Source organism: Clarias gariepinus, chromosome 2, assembly GCF_024256425.1.
Source record: "Clarias gariepinus isolate MV-2021 ecotype Netherlands chromosome 2, CGAR_prim_01v2, whole genome shotgun sequence".
Taxonomy (NCBI): domain Eukaryota; kingdom Metazoa; phylum Chordata; class Actinopteri; order Siluriformes; family Clariidae; genus Clarias; species Clarias gariepinus.
In genome coordinates, this window is record NC_071101.1 from 16,513,189 (window position 1) to 16,539,017 (window position 25,829).

Genomic DNA, 25,829 nt, shown 5'->3' on the forward strand with positions numbered 1-25,829 from the left:
CAGGGGCACCTTTTAAGATTATTACCGACCACAAACCGTTGTTGAATCTAAGAAAGGTAGCAGTTGATAATGATCCGACCGGTAGAAGAGCACGCTGGATACTTGAAATGGATGTATATGACTTTACCATTCTGCACAGGGAAGGGAAGCGGCATATTAATGCTGATTCCTTGTCACGGCGTCCTAGTTCACCTGTGACGGAAACAAAAGCAGTACAGTGTGTAATTTCTAGTCATACCACGGCTAATAAAGTGCCCTTTTCTTCTGAAGAGCCACTGGTTTGTGGGGTTCTTCCTGACATTATGCCGACACTGTCAGTTGATAAAGCTGAATTACAAGCTCAGCAAAAGGCTGACTTTTGTCTTAGTACTGTCCTGGACTGGAAAGTGTCGAATCAAAGACCCCCATTAGGCAGACTAAAACATTCCCCTGCCAATTTGAGGAAACTCTGGCATGAATTCCCCAAATTATCAGTTCAAGAGGGTATCTTGTGTCGCAGAGTGAAATTATCTCCTCATAGCCCTCCTGGTTACCAAGTAGTCTTGCCTGATGTACTCATTCTAACAGCTCTTAAATGTTTTCATGGGGAAAAGTTTAGTGGTCATTTGAGTGCTGAACGTACTTTGTGGAGAGCAAGGAAACTTTGCTATTGGCCTTACATGTCCCGTGATATTCAGAAGTTCTGTGCTGAATGTGTGTCCTGTCAGTCCTGTGCCTCTGCCACTCCTCATGAAAGGGCCCCGTTACAGTCGATTCATGCAGAAAGACCATTCCAAAGAATTGCGGCTGATATCACTGAGCTACCTGTTACTTCGCTTGGGAATAGGTATGTTTTAGTTGTGATGGATTATTTTACCCGTTTTGTCAACTTGTACCCACTGAAAGATCAGCGTGCGACAACTGTAGCACAGTGCATTTTTGAGGATTATATTAAGCAGCACGGAGTCCCTGAGATAATCCATACTGACCAAGGTAGACAGTTTGAGTCAGATTTGATTAAGCATCTGTGCAGTCAACTGGGCATTGAGAAAACCCGTACCTCCCCCTACCATGCACAGTGCGATGGGATGGTCGAAAGACTGAATCGAACATTAAAGGACCAACTCGCCAAGTACATTTGTGAAAGTGGGGGTGAATGGGACAAATATCTTCCTCAAGTGGAACTGGCCTATAATTCTAGTGTTCATTCTAGTACTGGGTTTTCTCCTTTCTTTCTTGCACATGGCAGAGAACCACGACTACCTGCGGAAATCCTTCTGAACTGTAGTCCTGCTGTCACTTCAGGTACACCAGGCACCCCAGCAGACTATGCTCGTGATGTGACCACACGTTTGTCCTATGCCTTCAAAGATGCTGCTGTGCGGTCCACTGTAGCTAAACTTAATCAGAAACGGCAGTACGACAAAAAGACATTTTTCCACCCACATAAGCCAGGTGACTTGGTGTTTTTGGATGACCCAGCTCAAAAGCAGAATAAGCTAGCTCCTAAATGGACGGGGCCATACAAAATTCTGAGGAGAATGGACAAAGATGACAGTACTGGGGTAACGTATGAGATTACAGATCCCAGAAATCCACAGTCAAGACGGTGGGTGGTTCATCACAATCGTCTAAAACGCTACAAGCGTCCTTCGATGGATTTGCCTTCTACTACCCCTGCGGGCTCTGAGCCTCCAGTGGTTAGTAGTACTGACACCCCTTTTTCAGTCCCCCTTACTGCATTGTCAGGTGCTTTGCCCTTTCGACCTTCTACACCACCATATGTGCCTAACCAGACTTTCAAACTGACAACTACTAATGCAAGGACGGAAAGTTCAAATCCAACTTCTTTGGTGCCTGAATCTGATATTATGCAAAGTCTTGGTGCTCCCCCTGTGGCCTCTACGGCCCCGAACAGGGCCATATTGCCTTCAGCAGCTGCACCTCAGTTAACCCGTAGTGGCCGCATAGTAAAAAAACCTGAAAGATTTAAAGATTTTGTTTGTTAATGAGTTATGTACATATTGGTTGCCTGTACTTATGATTTCACTGTACTCTATAATGCACATAAGTTCTTATACAATCCTGTTATAAGAGGAGTGTGATTATAGCATAGGCATAATTGTTTCATTGGGTATGTTGCAATATTATGCACATATTTTAATGCCATTTTGCACTTAGGCACTGTTGTTGTCACATTAGTATGTTGTTGCTATGTGAATGTGTGGAAGTTATTCAGTATTATTTTGAGAAACGAGGACGTTTCTTTGTTAGCAGGGGAATACTGTAACCTTACGTTGAATTCATTGTTATTTTACTTTTTGTCAATTTAGGGTTTAGAAAAAGAAGAGGAAGAAACGTAAATGAATGTGTTTATAAAGGGTTTTCCATTTATTTCCATATGTTTTATGCAAAGTTTTCTATATGTTAGTTCAAAAGATATTGTGTGCTCCTGCCCCTTTAAGGCAGTGCGTGCTTGGGGAAAAAAATAAATAAATAAAAAAAGTTGTAGTGTGTGTGCGAGTTCGGCTGTTCATGCTGTGACGCCGGTGCTTCTGATTAAAAGAGAAACAAGAATTATCACCCTTGTAACCCGTGTTTTATTCACGTTATCCACGCGGAAGGGATTGGAGCGTTCGCAGCAGAAAATAAGGGTTACATTATCATAATATAAAATTCTTGATACTTAACATTACCTAACAATACTTTAAATAAAACAATAAGTGCATTAAATGATAAGATCTTCGTTCGCATAAATGATCAATGGGGTGATCAGTGAAAATTTAATGCCTTAAAATGGCTGATTTTATCCTCTTCATAATGTATTCTGATCCTGATATCAATATATTCTTATGTTTAAATCAATGTTCGTATTTTATTTTATTGCAGGATTATTATTAATGTAATTAATTATAAAAAATGTAATAAAAATTAATAAATTAATAAGGTAATACCATTTGTATAGTCCAATGTGGAAACACTAAAAGCTATATATTGACCATCATGAACCAACAACCCGTTGTTAAAAAGCGTCAAAATATTTACCTTATGTGTAATTGGTGTTCATACGAAGTAAATATAAAATTGTTCAGGGATGAGTTGACAGTATTTAGCTGGGCCTGGCAAAGAAAAGTTTGTTTTCTTTTGGTAGAACCATTGAGATAATGGTTAGTGTTAGATTAGACTAAGGTAAATTAATTAGCTGCATTAATAATTATGCACCAAGCATGGTAAAACAAACAAGCCTGTGTGTGTGTGTGTGTGTGTGTGTGTTTGTGTGTTACACTTTACTATATGGGTGAGAATAATGAAAAATTATTTTGACATACCGGCTTTCTGTATTTGGTTATATATATAACAGTATGTGTATATATTGGGGTGATGATTGAATATTGTTACTATTAGACAGACAGGACATGCACGAAAAATGAAATTGAGTTACGTAAAGAGTGCCCTCCAAGGTGGCTTCACAGTAGAACAAAAAAGTTAAGTGCCCTGTATGGTATCCCCAATGTAGAGCAAAAATATTAGTGCCCTTCCAGTGCCCTCACAGTAGAGCAATCATAATAATGTGCCCTTTAAGCTGTCCCTCTGTTTGAGTAAACACAATAAAGTGCCCTCTTAGCAACTCCAACATTGGAGAAAACACAATAAAGTGCCATTTAAAGTGCCTCTATAGTAGACCAAATAGAATGGTGACCCTCCAAGCCCCCCTATAGTGGAGTAAAAAAGATAATGTGATCTGTAAGGTGCCCACATAGTAGAGTCAACACAGTGAAGTTCTCTGTAAAGTACTCCAGAGTACCTCTAGAAAAATGCAGTTACAAGAAAGAGTACTGTACTACAGTTACTCATGTCAGTCATTTCTCTTGGAGCAATTCCTAGACAACTGCAGAATCCATTATCAGTTTAAACTATGTAAAAACTATTGTGAGGTATTTTGTTTAGAGGTTCAGGAACAACCCAGATTATTAATAGAAACCCAGCAAGCATAGAGAGAATATGCAAACTCCTAAGGCAACAAACAGACCCTATGGCGGATCTCAAACCTACAAAGCTGAAAGTTCAAGGCCACAGTCCTAACTCCTACACCATTGTGCCATCTTGTACCGATTTCAGAAAACCCAGAGTAAATTAAAATCTTTGCACAAAATCCGGGGGCTAATTCTATTAAAGAAGTATGCTGAACAATCATTCTATTCCAGGAAATTACCAATTTAAAAATCTAATTGAAAGAGCAATATTGTGAACTAACAGCTTCTGTTCATGCTGATATGGAAGGAAGCACCTTTGTCAGTGACCTTCCAGTGGACGAAAATGTGATAATACCCTGTGAAAGAATATGTACTGCAGTGCCCTTTGAGCTGCTGTTATAATATGCTGAGTTGCAGATCCTTTTATGGCTTCTTGTGAAAGACAAATGGAAAGTGCCAGTGAAGGTGTTCTTAAGGCCAGCATCCAAACGTACACATTGTTCAGTGCAGTCAGTGCAGTTTAAGCTGCAAAATTGATCCTAATACAGTTTGAGAGGTACACTACACAACAAGGCATGTACTTGCAATTAAGATACATGCATAGAATATTATTAAGAATGCATTACTAACATACATTGACTTGAATGTGCATTAGTGTGTGTTTGCTCCTAATAGGTGCCCTTTATATATTTTTGCCCCTGCCCCTCAGACTGCATAAGCCCACCACTGCCACTGGTATTATATTTCCTTCTGATTTTAATATTTTTATTTAGTATGACACTAAAGTCAAATGCTTCATTGTAGTTATACATTGTTTGACCACATATATGATAAAATGAAATCTCAATAATAAGCTCATGCATTAAAAGTAGCATTGACATAAAAGTGGAATTAATGAATGAATTACTGTATTAAGCAATCAATTAATCATCTCTTAATGATTAATAACATTGTAAGTTTAGTATTGTGGCCTGTTTGTGGCCATTGTAAGTTTAGTATTGTGGCATTTTCATATTTTTATTTTTCTATTTCAGCCACCATTAAAACAAACTTAAATTTGCTAGATTGACTTGTAACAGGTGATTAAAAGACAAAATTATGTTCACTCTGAAATAAATTTATCTAATAGAAAACCTGAAATGATGACCTACATTCCTTCAAAGCAATGGATTTGTTGTTTATACTATAGACATGAAATCTGTTGACCTCTACCTGGATTAACTCAAGTGTATCAGTGTTATTTTATTACATTAACGTAATCTCATTGTGAATATGTGCCAGTTATCCCAGTGGCACTGTTGTGTCAGAGTGCTTGGATTAGGCACATCATTATAACTGTAGGGGAAACTAATCCTGTTCCAAGCCTTCTAATGGGATTTGAGGGTAGACTTATCATTTTTATAACACTGATGAAAGAGGGCAGAGAATTTTGGTATTCACACACAGGGATTTACACATACTTTAAACACACAATATATCACATAAGGAGATATTTTTATAGATCACTGCTATCTAAACTTTCTTTTGCATGCTGTTCTCACATTTAAAAAAAAATATTTTAACTGTTACTCATTATGATATTGCTGGTCAGCTTTTATGTTAAATACATGTTCAAATTACATTTATTTTTATTAGGAATACTTTTTTTCACAGAAAAAAAGTACATCACAAGTGAATAGATTACTACTGTATGATCAAATTAAATAGATATGTATTACTGCAAATAATGGCACTGTATGTGATTTTAACTGTTAATAATTACCTTTTTCTTTTTTCCCCTTTTCTCTTTATGCATCTACAGAGCACTCTGCAGGTAAGAAAAATTCACATGTTACAAAGGGTATAGTTTTTCTTCTGTGTTTTTGTCCATGTCCTTCTATTGGTACATAGACTTTACAGTACAGTAGACTTGCATTCATCTCTGAAATCTGAATCAAATTGAAGAAGTAGTATTCCCTATTTTCCCACAAATATTACATTTGTGTGCATGATGAATGTACAGTATATCAACATGGAACTGTTTATGCAGTATCACAATTTAAGATAAAAGCATGCTCAGTAGAGCACTATAATGATTTTATGTTTAAATTACAAGGTTTTGTTTTCTGAGAGAGAGAGAGAGAGAGAGAGAGATTATACTGTTATACTATTTATTGTAAAATGGTTAAAGAAAAGCTATTTAAATTTTCACTTTTTTCGCATTGGTTGTTATATTTACATGTTAACAAGCTCCCACGTGACCCACACCCCCAACCCACCAATAACCCAAACGCCTTTTAAAGTTTTGGTTCTGTTTTTTTCCACATACCCCTACTAAAGTACACAACTCTGCTCATAGCCTTATACTCCATTGTTTTGTTCATAGTCTGGCTTGTTTTTTCCCTTACTTTTAGAGCTACTGTCCATTTCCATAACCTGCAATTTGAGTGAAAGGAGAAAGAAAGAGTTAGATTTTTTTTTTTATTTAAAATGCATCTCTTTTCTCCTATGGTCAGCAGTAAAAACTGGCTTATTTGTTCCTTCATGTTTGTGAGATTCTCCCTGCTGCTCTGCACTCTGCTCCTTCACTCCCCTGCATTCTTACACTCACTGACCGCGGGTTTTTGTTTTGACAATGGGTTTGTATTGTGCAACTTGTCATGGTTTTTTACTTCTCAAGCTCATTGTAGTTTCCTGTTCTTCATCAGTTGCCAGTAGCAGGGTTTTTCTGTCGCTGTTTTTCCTCAGTGCAGACATTGGGGACATTATCACTGATAACGCTGGTATCTATAGGGATATTGAGTTTTATACTCACTGTTTTTTCTGTACCAGTACTGTCCATATCAGCTTTCAGTGCAGTGTTTTTTGATTGGTGCCATTGTGTTCCTCACTGAGCTCTTTCAGTACTAACTCCAGTATGTTGCTGCTCTGGAAATCATTAAGGCCTAGTCCAGGCTCCAGCACCCCATTGTTGTCCTGCTGTCTATCACTACACTACTGCTGCTGTAGCTCATTCAAGTCACCCTTGAGCTCAACAGCTCCATGCAGAAAGCGCAGCATGTAGACTGTAAAGACAGTGTGTCTATTGGTGCCATGTTTAGCCTTGAAGGTGGTAAATGTTTGGCCTGGCAAGGTTTCTGAAGTAAGTCAGCTCCCTTATAATCAGTTCATCCTTTATGAATGTGGGCATGATCAAGATTAAGGGGTAAATTGAACCATGGAACCTCTTAATCCTATTTAATTCTTGGTCAGTGTGTCTATGATGTTTTGTCTTGTAAGAAACACCACCACTGCTTTGTATATTTGGAGGGCTAAGTAGATGTTTTCACACACGACCTGCTGTCCCACAACTAGCAGTAACTTTTTCACCTGTGTTTCGTTTTCTGGCACACATCTGATGCCATGCCAGGGAGATAGCTTCTCCCTGCCTGCCTCAAAAGCCATTGCTCTCTCTCACTCTTAACTAAAAGTGTTCAGTATTAGAAAATAGTGAGGACCTAAATGTGTTATCTTACAGTATCTTCCTTGTGTTCTCTCCCAACTCAGCACATGCACAGAGAGAGAGAGAGAGAGAGAGAGAGAGAGATAGGAAGAAAAAAATGTTTCAGAGAAATCTGACTTTATGTTATTTGGTTTTTATATTTAATGTATTTACAGTGTGTGTTTGTAGATGTGAAATAGAGTCGGATTTTTCAGATTTTATTGTGCACATTTTGCTTAATTCAGATTTATACTTTGGTGTATCTAGATTGTATCTTCCTGCATAAAGGCACCAATATGAATTAATAAATCACTCTAGTTTGCCAGCCTTTATAGTGGCTTCATCTAAGAATTCTCTTATGGGAATAAGATTGACATAAATTTGCTGCAATCTCTCTCTCTTTCTCTCTCTCTCTCACACACACACACTCTCTCTTACTCTCCCTTTCTTCCTTCCTACCTCCCTCCCTTTTTTTTCTGTGTGAATAAGCTCACCAGCCCCCAGCCAACGGTAGAGCCCTCAGATGCACTTGGCAACACAATAGCCAATCACATAGCCTGGAGCATTATACAGATGTTACCCAAGTAGGTTTTTACTGGTTGTTTCAGTAATAGTAAGTAGCAAATCAGATTGCATGGTTATCTTAGCAATTGCCCTTTCTGCAGATTAAGGTGCTGCTTTATTCTTGTTACTTGGAAAGCCTTTTATGAGATTTAATAGAGAATGGTTTATTACTAATCCAATCACGTTTTATACTACCACAAGGACTCTCACATGCCTTTCTTTCTCCTAATCTTACTCCTATCCAGCACAAACACACACACACACACACACACACACACACACACACACACACACACACACACACACACACACACACACACACAGTCTTTCACTTTAATAGGAAACATTGTCAGTATTGTGCACAATTAATTATGTGTCCCAGTATGTATTTATTTTTAGAAAAAAAAAAAAACACAGCTGAAATTCCTCCCCCAAATTGTTAGAAATTAAGTTATTTTCATAAAATGGTGGGTTACATTTCACTTGAATATCTAATATCTAATTACATGAAATTTACCTCTTTATAGTATTTTGCTGGTACAGTATATTTATTGTTCCGTATCTATGAACATTGGATCTGTGAGGGAATAAGCTTTAGGGTGTTTACTTTGTGGCTTACGTAGGACTCTTCTCAAATCAACCATCGTATGTGGTTTCCAGAACAGATTTTAAAATGACTGAGCATTTTTGGATTTTTGTCTGTTCCTTATTATATACTGCCTGTGTTTGCTATGTACATGTTATGCTGCTCTTGTTTTCTGTGTTTGTTTAATGACTGTTATATTCCATCAATACCCTTGCCAAAGTTAAAGCGAAGCAATAGAGAATATATTACAGTGATTTCTCCAACCATGATTTAAGTTGCTAGAAAATATATCTCCATTACAGGAAATCTAAATGGATATTTCATTGTCATCTTTTCTTGGTTGTTAATATTACTTTGTTTTTTTTGTGTATTTATAAGTTTGTAAAATACTGTATATAACATGTTCCTAAAATGTTAATTATGTTTGTGTTTGGTTGGCATTTGCATGTGTGGGGAAAAAAACTGGAATAAGTAAAAAAGTAGATTAGATGTGTTCCTCAAACTGTCTTTAAATTGATTTGTCCTTCTTTTATTATTATTATTATTATTATTATTATTATTATTGAAACATCACTTTCAGATAAAGTAGTAGTTTCCTTTGTTTATGAGTAAATTTTACTCAAGCATAAATCTTATCCCTTTAAAAATTGCAAGTCATTACTACTTAATAGTTATGAACATACTGTATTTTAAGGCTTCCACAAGAAAGGATGCACCAGTGCAGTTATATCAGTCTTCATGAAGTGAAAGAACCCGACATAACAACTACCTCTTGTACAAACAGAAGTACAACTAACTTCTGTGCACACACACATTCACAAACCTGTATGATAAACACAAAAAGTGAACCAAGAAAACTTTACCAATGCTAGATCTTTCATTATGTGATTAAAAAATACAATTGGGCCTAAAAATGAACATTAAAAAACAACCTAACCACATCACACAGAATTGAATCAGTTTAAAGTTCTGTGTATGCATATGGCCCCAATTTAATATGCAATGTTTAAGGGGAATCATTATTTTAATTTTGTGAGTGCTTAACTTTATCCCAGGAAAGTAATTGAAAAATTTAATATTGCTTTTGCCACATGTTACATGAATAACTGAACTTAACTTTTTGTCAGTGTAAAAATCACAGATTAGGTTTGTCTTATTGCTATTAAAGCACTGATTTTTGTTTTTTCATTACACTTACATAAACTTCTCAATTATGTTTTTAGTTTATTTAGTTTCAATTTGTAGCATGTTGCTTACTCTATTACTACTGATGAAACATTCCAGTGTTCTAGCTCATAATGAAGATGATTACATTTCAATCTAGATAGGTTTAAGCTCCTGAGCACTTGAATAAATAATAAATATAAATGCAAAGAATTCACACATTGATTAAATGAGTCTCAATTTGTAATTGCTAAATTGGCCTGAAAGAGAAACAGTTGCTGCTTTTGACATTCTTTTTTAATAGCTGTAATAATAATTTAGTGATAGGGCATTAGTACTATAAGATGTATTTCTTATCTTTTGTGTTAAAATAATTTAAAAACAGAACAATTTAAAACATACTGTACACAAGTATTACTAGACTATACTTTATATGCATTTTGTAAATGTGCTTATTGATTTGGAAGGGCAATCTGAATGAGCTGTAGCCCAGATGGGACACGTGATGGTTGGATGACTGAGACAAAAGGACAGGCTATGAGAGGGGGATGTGATGCAGGACATAATGACTATGACATAATGACTCCATGATGCTGCTTTATAAGCTGACTTACTCTCTGGCAGATGTTTCTGTCTGTATGTAAGTGTACATGGGAGTTGATGGTGCATGCATTAACAACAGGAATGATTGCTGATAATGTTGACATATTTTTCTAAATACAGGAGGGTGCTCTTTTTCCTTAATCTGTTACTATAAATATTTGTATAGATATTGCAGATCTAGTTGTTATCTAAGACTTGTATACAGTATATGTTGGGCAGAGAGCATTCGGAGCCTTACACATTTATATCTGTCACATTCTGGGAAAATAAACAGGGTCTCAACCACCCCCTCCAACTGCTACCAGAAAGTATCCATGGCAACAGTAAGGCTCTTCCAGAGAGGAGAGGAGGATTCTGATGCCTGCTAGCAGCCCCCTCCCCTCTCCTTCCACACACATGTGCCCCTATTTATCTTAAATTACATCATGCTTAATGTTGTGTGTGTGTGTGTGTGTGTGTGTGTGTGTGTGTGTGTGTGTGTATGTCAAGACAAATGAAAATAATATGATTTCTGTAGATATGTATATATACTTTTTTAAGATGGAGATGCTTGGGCGCGCATGCGCACACACACACACACATACACACACACAAATCCCAACACCCCAGCCCATGGACACACCCTTGGTAAAGACAGACTCAACACCACACCACATACACATGCTATACAAGTACCCCCTCTGGTGTCTGCAGACTTTTTACACACTTTTGTGTAAAATAATACATACTTAATTTTAAAAAGCAATTTTCACACAATTATAATAATATATTTATACTTTAATCTATTATATTCTTTTCAAATTTAACTATTTGTTTTTCAGAGAACTATCACATTATTTAGCACTTTCTGGGCTACACAGTAATTATTAACACTGCTGGGTTTATAGGCCAGCTGAAATTAGCAGTGTGTGGGTAGAAAAATTTTATGAATGGTGGCAAATCAATAAAATCCTGATTTAGCAGACTAACACTGATGAATGGATAGAAAGTTGTCTGCATGCTTAAATGTGTGTGTTTGTGTTAACGTTCATGGTCTGCAGTGCCTCGCCCATATCTAACAGCAAAACGATCAATGCTATTATATGGATCTGCTGACCAGCTCCATATATATAAGTTTTATAAATCATCTCATATTTCTCTTCCATGTATGACAGAGGAAGACAGAGATGAGAAGAAGACTGCTTGTGAATGAGCAGTGTGTATTTTATATAAGCTAGTGTGAAGATCTATACTAAGTGTGTGCATATGTGCATATGTGTAGAATTTGTGAGATTCAGACACAAGAAATCGTCACATACTGTTCAAGGTATTATATTACACCTACATAGTGTTTACAGATCAATATCTGCTTTCAATTAGTGGTGCAGTCTCTTCTTTCTGCAGTGCAGAAGTGGGGTTGTCCCATCAGCAAATCTGTATTGACTCATTCCTCAGTGTTTATTTTGCATTTTCCCTAGGTTAAAAAAAACATACTACTGCAGTTATAATGAGAGAGAGAGAGAGAGAGAGAGAGTTGTGTATTTGTGCATCCTTTATCTACATCAGAACAGATCTCTAGGATTAGTCATGCACTACGTGAGGCCCTCCTCTTGAGGATCTCTCTTGTACAGACCAATAGGTTAATGAGTTGAAATTATTGACTTGCCCAGATATTGTAATTTTGCTTACATGAAATGAAAAAAAGATTATGTAATTAGCTCATGTATTTAAATCAATTTTGTTATTAATTTAATGTTGTCAAGAACAAAGATCTTTGATGATACTACATAAAAACTGAAACTGAACTTAGGACATAATATCTACAGTGTCATGCTTAAGTGAACCAGCCACCCCCTAGAGCAGGGGTCTCCAAATCCAGTCCTGGGGGGCCAGTGACCAGCACAGTTTGTAAATCACCAACACCTAAACACACCCACTGAACCTAATTGAAACAGATTAGTTAAATCAGCTGTGTTAAAGAAGAAGAATCACCAAACTGTGTTGGACACTGCCCCTTCAGGACTGGATTTGGATACCCTTGCCCTAGAGGAACCAAATATGGCACTTTTTGTGTGCAGCCTTTTTTATCAATCCTTATCAAACCTTTTCATATTCGGACCAAATCTGTCTGAGATATTTATTAGATGTCCTATCAGATATCACATCTCAGGCCATGGAGACTCACCATGTCTAAAAGATACACCCATTTGATTGCTAAATTGTTTGTTAAATTGAAATGGGTATAGCAGGTTAGCGACTCTCTCTCTCTCTCTCTCTCTCTCTCTCCCTCTCTCTCTCTCTTCCTAACACAAAGGAAGGACAATGTAATTTTCCTAAGTGAATTTTAAAAACAGTAGATATTCTAAAAAATTGACGGTGAATAATGTCATGTTGACCAAATTATTTTTTATTACCATTATCATTAGTAGTAGAAGTAAGCCAATTAGTAGCATTGGTGTTTTGTCACCGAAGGTTTAATTATTATTAATGGTTCCATTTGTTGTTTTGTTCTTTTAATACATATTTATTAATTATTTTAATTCTTTGATGTTCGGGCTTCAAAGTATCTAATGGCGAAAAAAGGAGGAAAAGTAGGCACTTTTGTTATAAGTCTTTGCAGACACTGCGTGCCGCTCTTGTTCCACAAGCTCTTAATATCCTTGTATGCCCATCCCATTAGTTCCCTCTTCTCGTTGCCGCGTTTTTTTCCCTTTAACCATCTCTCTGTATCTTATAGCGCGGTAGAGATTCGGTACGGTGAATTTATTTCCCCTTTCCCCCCGTTACTGTCTGTTTCTTCATGCTATCACAGATGTCTTTGTTGTCTCCAGATCTGGATGGATAATGTCGATGGTGTAAACGTATGGATATTAAGCCCTTCAAAGAAGACAAGCTGCACTTTTCTTTTGTCTCTGGTTATTGTCTGTCCTTCTTACGTGGGAACCTAATGGATTTAGCTGCCGATTTTTCAGGATTGTTACTTCTAATTTTAGGCAAGCATATAGAGCAATCATGACGAGGATTATAAGTGTACTTCTATCCTTTTTCGCGGGCTATGTCTTGAACATGGCATCTGGGCAGATCGCGTATAGTGTTTTGGAGGAGGTGAAAGTGGGCACTACAGTGGGAAATATAACCAAAGATATTAATCTTTCGTTAAAAGAGCTGAGCTCTCGTGAATTCCGCCTCGTTTCCGATTCTAAAAAGCAATACTTCAGAGTGGAGGCAAAAACGGGCGTGTTGCAAGTAAACGAGCGGATTGACAGAGAGAAGCTTTGTGACAGCGCCGTCTCATGCGCAATTAATTTAGAAGCATTGGCTAACAGTCCTTTACAGCTTTACCAGGTAAGAATAAACATTTTCGATGTTAATGATAATTTCCCGGTTTTTCCTGTTAGTTCAACCTTTCTAAATATCACTGAAATCACCGCCACGGGTGCGCGTTTCCCTGTGCAGAGTGCGCATGACGCAGACATCGGTGTCAACTCTGTGAAAACATATAAAATGGATTCTAACGAATATTTTACATTGGATGTTCAGGCACAGAGCGATAAAGTTGTTTCCGCTGAACTGGTGCTTATAAAAGTACTGGACAGAGAAAAAGATCCTAATATTGACCTTTTAATTACTGCCTTTGATGGGGGATCGCCTGTTATGACAGGCACTTTAAAAATTAAAGTCAATGTGTTGGATGCTAATGACAATGCCCCTGTGTTTACTAAATCTTTATATAAAGTTTCTATAGCAGAAGATACTCCTGTTGGAACCACCATTATCAGAGTGCAGGCCAAAGATGCGGATGAAGGCTTAAATGGCGAAGTAATGTATTCTTTCATGAGTCACACGCCTCAAAGTACCCTAAATATATTTGAGATCGACAGTGAAACAGGAAATGTAAAACTCATACAGGATATAGATTATGAAGAGAACAATGCATTTGAAATTCGAGTTCAAGGCGCAGATAAGGGTATTGTAGCTATGTCGGGACACACCAAACTGTTAGTTGAGGTGTTGGATATAAATGATAACCCACCAAGCGTGACTGTGACGTCACTGCTCAGCCCAATCGAGGAGAACGCGGCAAAGGGTATGGTTGTTGCTTTACTTACAATAACTGATAAAGACTCCGGTAAAAACGGGGCAGTTAAATGTCGACTTGAAGGTCGCAGTCCGTTTAAATTGCATTCAGCTTTCCAGAACTACTACTCACTGATCTTAGACGCTGGACTTGATCGGGAAACGAATGCAGAATATAATATCACAGTTATGGCAGTAGATGAAGGATCCCCGCCTCTCCATAGCACTAAATTAATAAATGTCAAAGTAGCAGACGTCAATGACAACGCACCAGGATTTTCAGATAAGATAGTTTATGCTTACTTAAAGGAAAACAGTAAAGTTGGTTCAGTCATTTGCGTATTGAAAGCAATAGATCTGGATATCAATGACAATGCACTAATAACGTATTCTTTATTGAAAACCACAATCAACAGCACTCCAGTCTCCTCGTTGTTTTCAATTAATAGCATAACAGGAGAGATACAAAGCATGCAATCTTTTGACTATGAGAATATAAAAATATGTGAGTTTAAAGTTCAGGCCACAGACTCTGGTGTTCCTCCACTGAGCAGTAATGTGACTGTGAATATATTTATCCTGGATGAGAATGACAACATCCCCCTGATTCTCGCTCCCTATTCTGATCATGGGTCTGTCCACACTGAGAACATTGCCTATTCTGCTGAAGCCGGCTACTTTGTGGCCAAGATCAGAGCTGTGGACTCAGATTCTGGATATAATGCACTACTTTCTTATCACATCTCTGAACCTAAAGGAAACAACCTCTTCAGAATCGGAACCAGCAGTGGAGAGATCAGAACTAAGAGGAGAATGAGTGACAATGACCTGAAAACTCATCCGCTGGTTATTGTGGTTTCTGATAGTGGAGAACCCTCACTGTCAGCCACCGTGTCTATTGACGCTGTGGTTGTTGATAGCATAGATGTCATAAAGACTCGGTTCAAACATGCACCAATAAAGGAGGACAGTTTCTCAGATTTAAATAAATATTTGCTGATAGCCATTGTTTCTGTTTCAGCAATATTTCTACTTAGTTTGGTCAGTTTAATAGCTGTAAAATGCTGCAGGACAGATGGCAATTTCAGCAGATACAGTGCCCCAGTAATCACTACACATCCTGATGGGAGCTGGTCTTACTCCAAATCTACTCAACAATATGATGTGTGTTTTAGTGCTGACACACTGAAGAGCGATGTAATGGTTTTTCCTACACCATTAACACCTGCAGATGCTGAACTAATTAGTATAAATGGAGAAGACCCTTTGAAAGGAACACAAACATTCTGTAACATGATCAAGGTAAGAACTGTGCAAACTCCAAGGTAAGAACTTTTGAGTCCTTTGGCAGTTTTCACACCATTGTATATATTTGATGATGTACAGTATATTTGGCTTTACATACATACATGCATACATACATACATACATACATACATACATACATACATACATACAAGCCAATCACGTGGCAGCAGCACAGTGTATAAAATACAGATACAGGATAAGAATGGGGAAAGATGTCCTTAGATTTTCACCCATAGCAGTTTCCAGAGTTTAAGTGAGTTAATGTATGATTTACCTTAAACTGCTGACTCATGAAATTATAGTTGGTTCGATTTTTTTTTTGCCCTCAGCACCAGCACAATAATAATAATAATAATAATATTATTATTATTATTATTATTATTATTATTATTATTATTATTATTATTATTATTATTATTATTAAAAGGGAATTATTAGACATAACTTTAAAAAGATTTATTTTATTTGCACATTAGCACACTTGTACCAGTCAGAAAAAAACGTGTTAGGTTCATAGGTTCATAGATTTTAAATTGTTACAACCTGACATTTAACATGCTGTAATCTAAGTGGTCTGCCTAGGTGACCTAAATGCATAATCTACGACAATGTTTTTTGCTTAGCAAGTAAGTTGGCAATACTACTTTTACACAATGGATGGTCACACTGCAATCATGTAAAGCTTTCGGCAAGAAAACACATCTAGTAACATTTTGAAACAATGATTAGTCTCTTCAGTAACTGCTTATACGTTGTTCCAAAGGCACAACAATACAAGGACACAAGGCTAAATCCCAAATCTCTCTCTAACACCTGATCAAAGGCACTACTTGGTGTGTGGAGCAAGTGATTCTACACCCTACATAGTGTACTAGCTTTCTATTTACCGCTATTTGGAAATGAACCACTGAAAAGTTAACTATTAGTTAGAAGAGTTAACTATCAAGTAGAACGCAATCCGGGAAGTCATCAGGTAATCGTAATATTTCCTTTATTTTTTTTTTTCGCTTTGTAATACACCTCGAATTGTATGTTTTTTTTTTTAAATCTACTGTATGTGACCTGCCTAAATTTCGATTTGCTATTTTGTCAGAGATACTAGTACGTATTTTGGAAGAATACCAACCGGGTGCTGGCCGTCGTGCTGAATCCACAACCCAGACCCAGGTCCATCCCGGGAGTTGAAAAAAATAAACAAATTTGACATATAATCTAGTGTTTTATGTCTGCCTTTAAAAACCATATTGAATTAGAAAATTATTTGTTTGATTGATATCGTGTGCGCTGTGCTTTAATATTATGGATTGTGTTAAATGGCATCCCTTAACGCCATTTCAATTATTAATTATTTACAGTTCTCGGTTCATACAGATAATCAATAATTTAAAGTGTTCATTGAAAAAAGATGGACACGGTCTTTTTTTTTAACAATTCTCTGCACTTGATGTCGCTGTTGACCACCGAATCAAGACACCGAATCTAGTTTATTATCTTTCTGCCCCTCCCGACTAAAATGGGGAGTGGTTTTCTCTTTGCTTTGTTTAAAAGAAAGGCAATACGAATGTAAAAGGATATCCCGTCTTGTCCCGTGCTGAGAAGGAATGACGACTGTAAAATCTAACTTAAATCCGTTTGCGTTATTTAGAAGATATTTTGTTGTTATATGCATTACGGGTTGAAAGAACAATGTCTGTATTTAGACGTGGATCGATTGCTGCGTGTATTGTGCTTGTTCTGTTTGACTGTTTCTGGGAAGCAGTTACTGGGCAGCAGTTCTCCTACTCAGTGTCAGAAGAGTCGAAAACCGGGACAACAGTCGGAAATATTGCAAAGGATTTAAACATTAATGTTCAGGAACTGGAGTCACGAATGTTTCAAATTCTCGCCGGATCAGAGAAAAAATATTTTGAGGTAAATTTTAGAACTGGATTTCTTTACGTGAATGAAAAAATTGACAGGGAAACGCTTTGTGCTAAAACGAGCAAATGTACCGTCAGTGTGGAAGCTGTTATTAACAACCCTTTAAAGATTTATCGAATTGAAATTAATATTTTGGATGTTAATGATAATGCTCCAACATTCAGTGAACAATCACACACGCTCGACATTGCAGAGAGTTCACTTCCTGGTGTCAGACTGCCTTTGCCTCGGGCCACCGACATAGATGTTAGTAAAAATTCAGTAAGTACGTACAAGCTAAGTTCAAATGAATATTTTACCCTATCGATGTCCAAAGGAGCAGAGCAGAGCGCATCTGCAGAATTAGTACTGCAGAAAGCTTTGGACAGAGAGAAAGAGCCTGTGATTCTTCTGACATTAACCGCTGTCGATGGTGGAAGCCCTCCAAAATCCGGAACATCTCAAATAATAATTAATGTTTTAGATGTAAATGATAATGCCCCAGTATTTAGTAGGCCACTTTACAAAACAACTATTTCTGAAAATGTCCCGGTTGGCACAACAGTTGTCATATTAAATGCGACAGACGCTGATGAAGGAATGAATCGTGAGATTATTTATTCTATAAATAAAAGAGACCAGGACAAAATTTTAGAGATTTTTGTCATTGAGCCGTATTCTGGAGCCATAACAGTGAAGGGCAAAGTAGATTTCGAGGAAGACGTTGCTTTTGAAATTCATGCTCAAGCCAGTGATAAAGGACAGCCTCCAATGGCTTCACACTGCAAAGTTCTGATCGAGGTGCTGGATCAAAACGACAACGCACCTGAAATAAGAGTAACGCCGCTGCTTCGTACTGTAAAGGAAGACGCTGAAATCGGTACTGCCATTGCACTTGTATCAGTGACTGATCGGGACAGTGGTAAAAATGGCTTGGTGAATTGTATTGTCTTAAACAAAACTCCATTTAAACTTGAGACTAACTACAAAAATTACTATTCTCTATCAGTCAATGGCCCTCTAGACAGAGAAAGTCGCTCTCAGTATAACATTACTATTAGGGCTACTGATGAAGGGACTCCTTCTCTCAGCAGCACCACTATAATTACTATACAAGTTTCTGATGTAAATGATAACGCACCACTGTTTCTAGAGGACACCATTAATGTTTATGTAAAAGAGAACAGCCAGGTTGGAGTTGTTATTGAAACATTGTCTGCATTTGATGCTGACATTTATGAAAATTCACAGATTACTTACTCTGTTTTAGAAAAGAATAATAACCGAATACTTTTATCTACGTTGGTTAATATAAATTCAGTTACAGGAAATATTAAAACTTTAAAATCTTTTAACTACGAAGAAATGAAAACATTGCAGTTTAAAGTTCAGGCCACAGATTCTGGTGTTCCTCCATTGAGCAGTAACGTGACTGTGAATGTTTTTATCCTGGATGAGAATGACAACAGTCCCGAGATTCTTTCTCCCTATTCTGAACATGGCTCTCTTCACACTGAGAACATTCCATATTCTGCTGAAGCAGGCTACTTTGTGGCCAAGATCAGAGCTGTGGACTCCGATTCTGGATATAATGCACTGCTATCTTATCACATCTCTGAACCCAAAGGAAACAATCTCTTCCGAATCGGAACCAGCACCGGGGAGATCAGGACTAAAAGAAGAATGAGTGACAATGACCTGAAAACTCACCCGCTTGTCATTTTGGTTTCTGATAGTGGAGAACCCTCCCTGTCAACTACTGTTTCTATTGATGTTGTGGTTGTTGAGAGCACAGATGAAATAAAAACTCGGTTCAAACATGCACCAATAAAGGATGACAGTTTCTCGGATTTAAACATCTATTTGCTGATCGCCATTGTGGCAGTTTCGGTGATATTTTTTCTGAGTCTGATCAGCTTAATAGCTGTAAAATGCTGCAGGACAGATGGCAGTTTCAGCAGATATAGTGCCCCAGTGATCACCACGCATCCTGATGGAAGCTGGTCTTACTCCAAATCTACTCAACAATATGATGTGTGTTTTAGCTCGGACACACTGAAGAGTGACGTAGTGGTTTTCCCTGCAACCTTTCCGCCTGCAGATGCTGAATTGATCAGTATAAATGGAGGAGACACCTTTAACAGAACGCAAACACTTCCAAATAAAGAGAAGGTAGGAAATGCGCTATACTGTTCTCCAGTCTTCATATGACCTATTCTAAAAATAAAAAAAAACGGTCCATGCAGCTTATTTGCTGCAACTTCTGTACGTCGAATATCAATATTGCAGCTACAAGGAACGTACTTTGTATGCCATGTGTTTAAAATCATGACTAAAACGTTAGATGCTCAGCTGTTGATGAAGCGCCATTGTCATTACTGTACATAGATGTAAAAGAGAACTGCCAGGTCGGTTCTGTAATTTAAAAGGTATCTACTTTCGAGGGTACACTGAGAGTAGAGAAAAACGGTCAAATGACTGGCAGCAACGGCTTCCAAACAAAAACCATAAAATTAAGATATATTAAAATACTCATATATTAATATTATGTGCAACAACATTAAATTTACCTAAATTGTTTAATCTTTTACAAAGAAACACCGTTAGTTTACATTTTTCCCTAAATTTATACGATTAAACACCTTCAAAAACTAACAGCACTAAGAGTTTAGCAGTGAAACACCATTATTTCACGGATTTTCCCGAAATTTAAACGATTTAACACAATTAATACAGCACCAGACGTGTAGCAGTAAAAAAAAAATTTATTTTCCTTTTTTTTTCAAATTATTACAATCAAACACCTTCAATAAAGCAACAGCATTAGACATTTAGCAGGGAAACAGTTATTTTACAGACTTTTTCTAAATTTAAGATAAAACACTTTCAAATAAAGCAAAAACACAAAAAAAAACTTTTATTTCACTAATAGTTCATACATTTCTATGAATACACATGTTTAATAATGTGTTAACACAAATTCATGATTATAATATTTGTAAAATAGCTTGAGGAACTGTGACACAGTATAATACAAGTATGATGTAAAATATAATAAAAAAGTTCAGTTTTATAGCATTACACTAAAATACTAAAATGAAAAACAAAATGAAGTATTTAGACTATCGTGCTATAACAGTGGAACATTCTCTCTTTCAAATTTAAACATTGCTGTAAAATATCCTTAACTAATTTAAATTGTACTGGAAACTTTATTAAAATAAAGTACATTGTGGTCCATTTTAGAAAAACTTTATAGTTCTTATAATGTATGGATACACATAACTTTACCTTTTAGTTTAGAATCCTAATGCCTTAGTGCAATGATACCCTGATTGACACCCTGTCCAGTGTGTAACCTACCTCGTGCCCTATCTTTCAATGTTTTCATAATGCGTTCTACAGTTCTTAACCCAATTTTTGTACTTTTAGCACTATACATAATTTTTTTTTCTTTTCTTGGTGGACAACAATAATTTGACCCTTCCCACAGTAACATCTTTGCCACGATCACAGAGTCTGTCTCCTGAGATTGTTGTTAAAATTGAGAATCTGCTCATTGTATCAATTAAGGTTAAATAACGTTGCCATCTGCACCATATTAATCACCGCAAGACGTAAGGCTCTTAACTATTTGCTTAGTAAAATCCAGGTGGTGACTTTTTTTGGCCGATTCGTGTATTTCTAAAACATTGTTTAGGATACTCAGTCGTTTTTGTGGGTTTTGTATGATTTTTGTATGTATGGCGACCTGGATAAACCTTACTTCAACACGCCTGCAAAAACACCTTTGCCTACAAGCACGCGTGTTATTGAACACTATTTTATTACATACCTAATATTATACTCATAACGGGATGCCAGCTGCATAAATTTGTCTTTAGCCCGTTTCACCCTTTCTTTCCCCCTTTTTCTAAATTGGGGGGTCTAATGGCTTTGACTCTTTTTAATCCAATCAGAGTCAAGATGAAATAATTTCCCCTTGGGGTGTGTAGACTACTTCTATATTATTCTTAAATATTTCACACAAACAAAATAATGAAATATGTGTGCAAAACTGTACAGTAAACTATAGTCAAACATTATGAATGATCTCAGGTTTATTCAGTAACGTTTCATAGTAAGTTTGATTTTCCTAATTTTGAGAGACGGGGGGTTAAGTGGTAGTAAGTCATTACCAAAAAAAATTGCAGTGTTCTCCTATGTTGGGTTAAGATATAAGATAAATAAATTATATGAAATAAGCCATTATTGTGGAGTAACACAGTCTACTTCCGGAGACGAGGCTGGACAATTTTTTGCGCATCCAAAAATAAATTAAATGTAAAACAATAATAACAATTATTAACGCCAGTAAAGTACGTACTTGTTAATGTATTTTATTGTGTATTTAAAACCCGTGCCTCAACGTGTCGCTATAGTCTGTGCAACAACAACAAAAAAACAGTCTGCTTTGTTTCAAAGCTCCTCCTTATGAATGATTAATCAGAAGCGTAAAGGAAGAGCGTGCTTTGTTTCCTGAAGCACGAAATGGTGGACTTGCAGTGCAGGGCTGGCTCCACGCGAGACTATTAGTACATGGAATATTGGTCTAGAAATTCTGCGATTTTTGGGGGGTGGGTTATTTTCTGAGACAGTCGTTGCTGCAATGGGCATCCGTGCCCATAAAGAGACGATGAGGATTTGGTTCATCGCCTTATTGTGTTTATCTGGCTTCTGCACGGGGCAGATAATTTATTCCTTGTCAGAGGAGGCAGAAAAAGGAACGTTTGTTGGAAATATCGTCAAGGATTTAAACGTAAATATGCTTGAACTGGATTCGCGAGAACTGCGAGTAGTATCGACACACAATAAGAGGTATTTTGATATAAATCTAAAGACAGGGGTCCTATATGTCAACGAGAGAATAGATAGAGATGAGCTCTGTAGTAATGCACCAAAGTGTTTAGTAAGAATGGAAGCCATCCTAAATAATCCTCTCCATCTCCACAGAATAGAGGTGATCATTTTAGACATAAACGACAATGCACCGTTTTTTTATAAAACGTCATTCGATATAAATATCACTGAGTCAGCACACATTGGGGAGAAACTTCTATTGCCGGAAGCTAAGGATGCAGATATAGGGACCAACTCGGTAAAAAGTTACAGGCTGAGCCAAAATGAACATTTTTCTTTGGATATACAAAGCGGAGAGCAGACGTTGTCTGCCGAGTTAGTGCTACAGAAAGCTTTGGACAGAGAAAAACAGCCTGTGATTCAGTTAACTCTGACGGCTATAGACGGAGGAAAACCTCCCCGAACTGGGAGTGCGATTGTTGTCATAAATGTCGTGGATGTTAATGATAACACCCCCATATTTAGCAAACAGCTTTATAAGGTGCGCGTTTCCGAAAATACTCCAGCTGGAACGACCCTGATAAAACTTGAGGCTACAGATTTAGATGAGGGTGTAAATGGTGACATCGTGTATTCTCTGACAGAGCGAGATAGTTCAACATTATCTGGTTTATTCACAATAAACGAAGACAGTGGTGAAATTATAGTCCAGGGCAGGTTAGATTATGAGGAAAATCCTGCGTTTGAAATACGAGCACAAGCCAGTGATCGCGGCCATTCGCCTCGCAGCGCACACTGTAAAGTCTTAGTGGAGGTCGCTGACGTGAATGATAATGCCCCAGAAATTACATTAACATCTCTTACGAATACAGTAAGAGAGGATTCTGCTTTGGGATCAGTAATTGCTTTAATGACTGTCACAGATCTAGACAATGGCAAAAATGGTGATGCTAAAATACATATATCTGATTCTAAACAGTTTAAGATGAAATCTTCATATAAAAATTATTATTCCTTAGTCGTCGATGGGGCGTTAGACAGAGAAAATGTGTCTCAATATAACATTACTGTAACAGCTACTGATGAAGGAAATCCACCTCTCTCAAGCACTGCTATCATCACCGTGCATGTCTCTGATGTGAATGACAACGCTCCACGATTTCCAGAATCCGTGATTAATGTATATGTAAAAGAGAACAGTCAGGTTGGAGCTGTTTTTTACAGAGTATCTGCTTTTGATCCTGATGTTGGTGATAATTCCAGGCTTTCTTATTCATTATTGGAAAGCTCAAAAACACGCGCTCCTATATCGTCCATGATAAGTATAAACTCTGACAGTGGAGACATTTACAGTTTGCAGTCATTTAACTATGAGGAATTAAAAATGTTCCAGTTTACAGTTCAAGCCATAGACTCTGGTTCGCCACCACTAAGCAGTAATGTGACTGTGAATGTTTTTATCCTGGATGAAAATGACAACAGTCCAAGGATACTCACTCCCTATTCTGATCATGGATCTTTTCACACTGAAAACATTCCACATTCTGCTGAAGCCAGTTACTTTGTGACAAAGATCAGAGCTGTAGACCCCGATTCTGGATATAATGCATTGCTATCTTATCACATCTCTGAACCCCAAGGAAACAACCTCTTCCAAATTGGAACCAGCAGTGGAGAGATCAGGACTAAAAGGAGAATGAGTGACAATGACCTGAAAACTCACCATCTAGTCATTTTGGTTTCTGATAATGGAGAGCCATCCCTGTCATCCACTGTGTCTCTTGATGTTGTAGTTGTTAAGAGCACAAGTGACATAAAGACTGAGTTAAAACATTCACCAATAAAGGAGGACAGTTTCTCGGATTTAAACATCTATTTGCTGATATCCACTGTGTCAGTTTCTGGGATATTTGTACTGAGTCTCTTCACTTTAATAGTTGCAAAATGCAGAAGAAATGGAAATTTTAGCAGATACAGTACCCCAGTGATAACCACACATCCTGATGGGAGCTGGTCTTATTCCAAATCTACTCAGCAGTATGATGTGTGTTTTAGTTCTGACACTTTGAAGAGTGATGTAGTGGTTTTTCCTGCACCATTTCTGCCTGCAGATGCTGAATTGATCAGCATAAATCAAGGTGAAATCTTGAACAGAACACAGACACTTCCTAATACAGATAAGGTAAGGCTAAAAATGGACTTTACTGTGGACATTAACTTTTGGTCTATTTGTTGCTCAGGTATGATGCAATATTTGCACTTACTGTGCATTACTTTATGTTTTAAGTTTCTACAAAATATCTTTATTATTCCTAGTTTGTAAAATGCATAATCAGTTAAGTTTAGTTTGACTATGTGCTTTGCAATGAGAATTTTTTTTTCTAAACCACTGGACTTAATAAACAATAGGTTAAACTTATTAACATTTGCCTAAGCATTTACAGTTTTTGTGTCTTGACAGGGCTTATAATACAGATAATATAAATATAAGAATGAGCATTTATTGGGGTTAAAATAATATCAGTGATTGAAGGTTCAGACAAATCTTTCACTTGACACTGGCCATGCGCTTCTTCTGAATTTAAAATGCACATGTATTTGTCCTCTAGTATGGGGGAATCTGTATTTATTTTACTGCTTTTTAATTGAGAGTCAAATAACTGCACCTGCTAGCTTCATAGAATCTCCACATTACCTAATTGCAGATGCATCTCTCAGTCCTGTAGTATTTTCCTTGTTTTATTTTAAATGTCGTGATATCATAATGTTATCTGACATAACATCAACACCACCAGCAAAAAAAACAGAACATACACTATACACAAGCAAACTCGTATCTCTAGAAAATATTCATATATTTTACGTTTAGGTATATTACTATTCATTTATTATAAATACTGCATATATCTTGGTCTAATTCAGTACACACAACCACAATTATATAGGGAAGACAGCTAACTTGTCATTTTTTCAAAAGCCCACCACAAGGCAGATAAGCCACAGAATCTGGTTGCTGAAAAGGCTGGCTGTTTGCAAAGTGATGTGTTGAATCATATAAATGGAAAATTGACTGAAATGCAAAAGTGTTGTGAAGAACTTAACGACATTTCAAAAGGAGTGGAGTGAGGCTGAAGTTACTTTATCAAGAGCTGCCACATACATATGTCTCATGGAAATAACCTTCCACTGCTGTGTTCCTTGTATCAAGGCACTCCTGAACGAGAGACAAGGTCAAAAGCATTTTACCGCAACTAAGGAGAAAAAATACTGGACTGTTGCTCAGTGGTCCAAAGTCCTCTTTTTACATAAAAGTACATTTTCAATTTTGTTTAGAAATCATGGTTCTAGATTCTGGAGGATGGGTGGGGAGGCACAGAAACCAAATTGTTTGAAATGC

At 37.1% G+C, this 25,829-nt stretch overlaps 2 protein-coding genes across 3 annotated transcripts in view; both read left to right on the forward strand.

Moving 5' to 3' along the window:
* The first annotated feature begins 13,122 nt into the window (after nt 1-13,122).
* The window catches only part of LOC128507376 (protocadherin alpha-C2-like), a 61,062-nt gene continuing 48,355 nt past the window's right edge, over nt 13,123-25,829 (forward strand). Inside the window, exon 1 of one of the 2 annotated variants that reach the window (XM_053478267.1) lies at nt 13,123-15,688. In XM_053478267.1, the coding sequence (XP_053334242.1) occupies nt 13,322-15,688 (2,367 nt within the window). In that variant the 5' untranslated portion in view covers nt 13,123-13,321. Of the gene's footprint in view, nt 15,689-22,160; nt 24,615-25,829 lie in introns of those variants that run through there. The other variant, XM_053478241.1, reaches the window with a different exon arrangement.
* LOC128508930 (protocadherin alpha-3-like) lies at nt 17,381-19,804 on the forward strand. Its single transcript, XM_053480421.1, has one exon. The coding sequence runs from the start codon at nt 17,381-17,383 to the stop codon at nt 19,802-19,804; it is 2,424 nt and encodes an 807-aa protein (XP_053336396.1).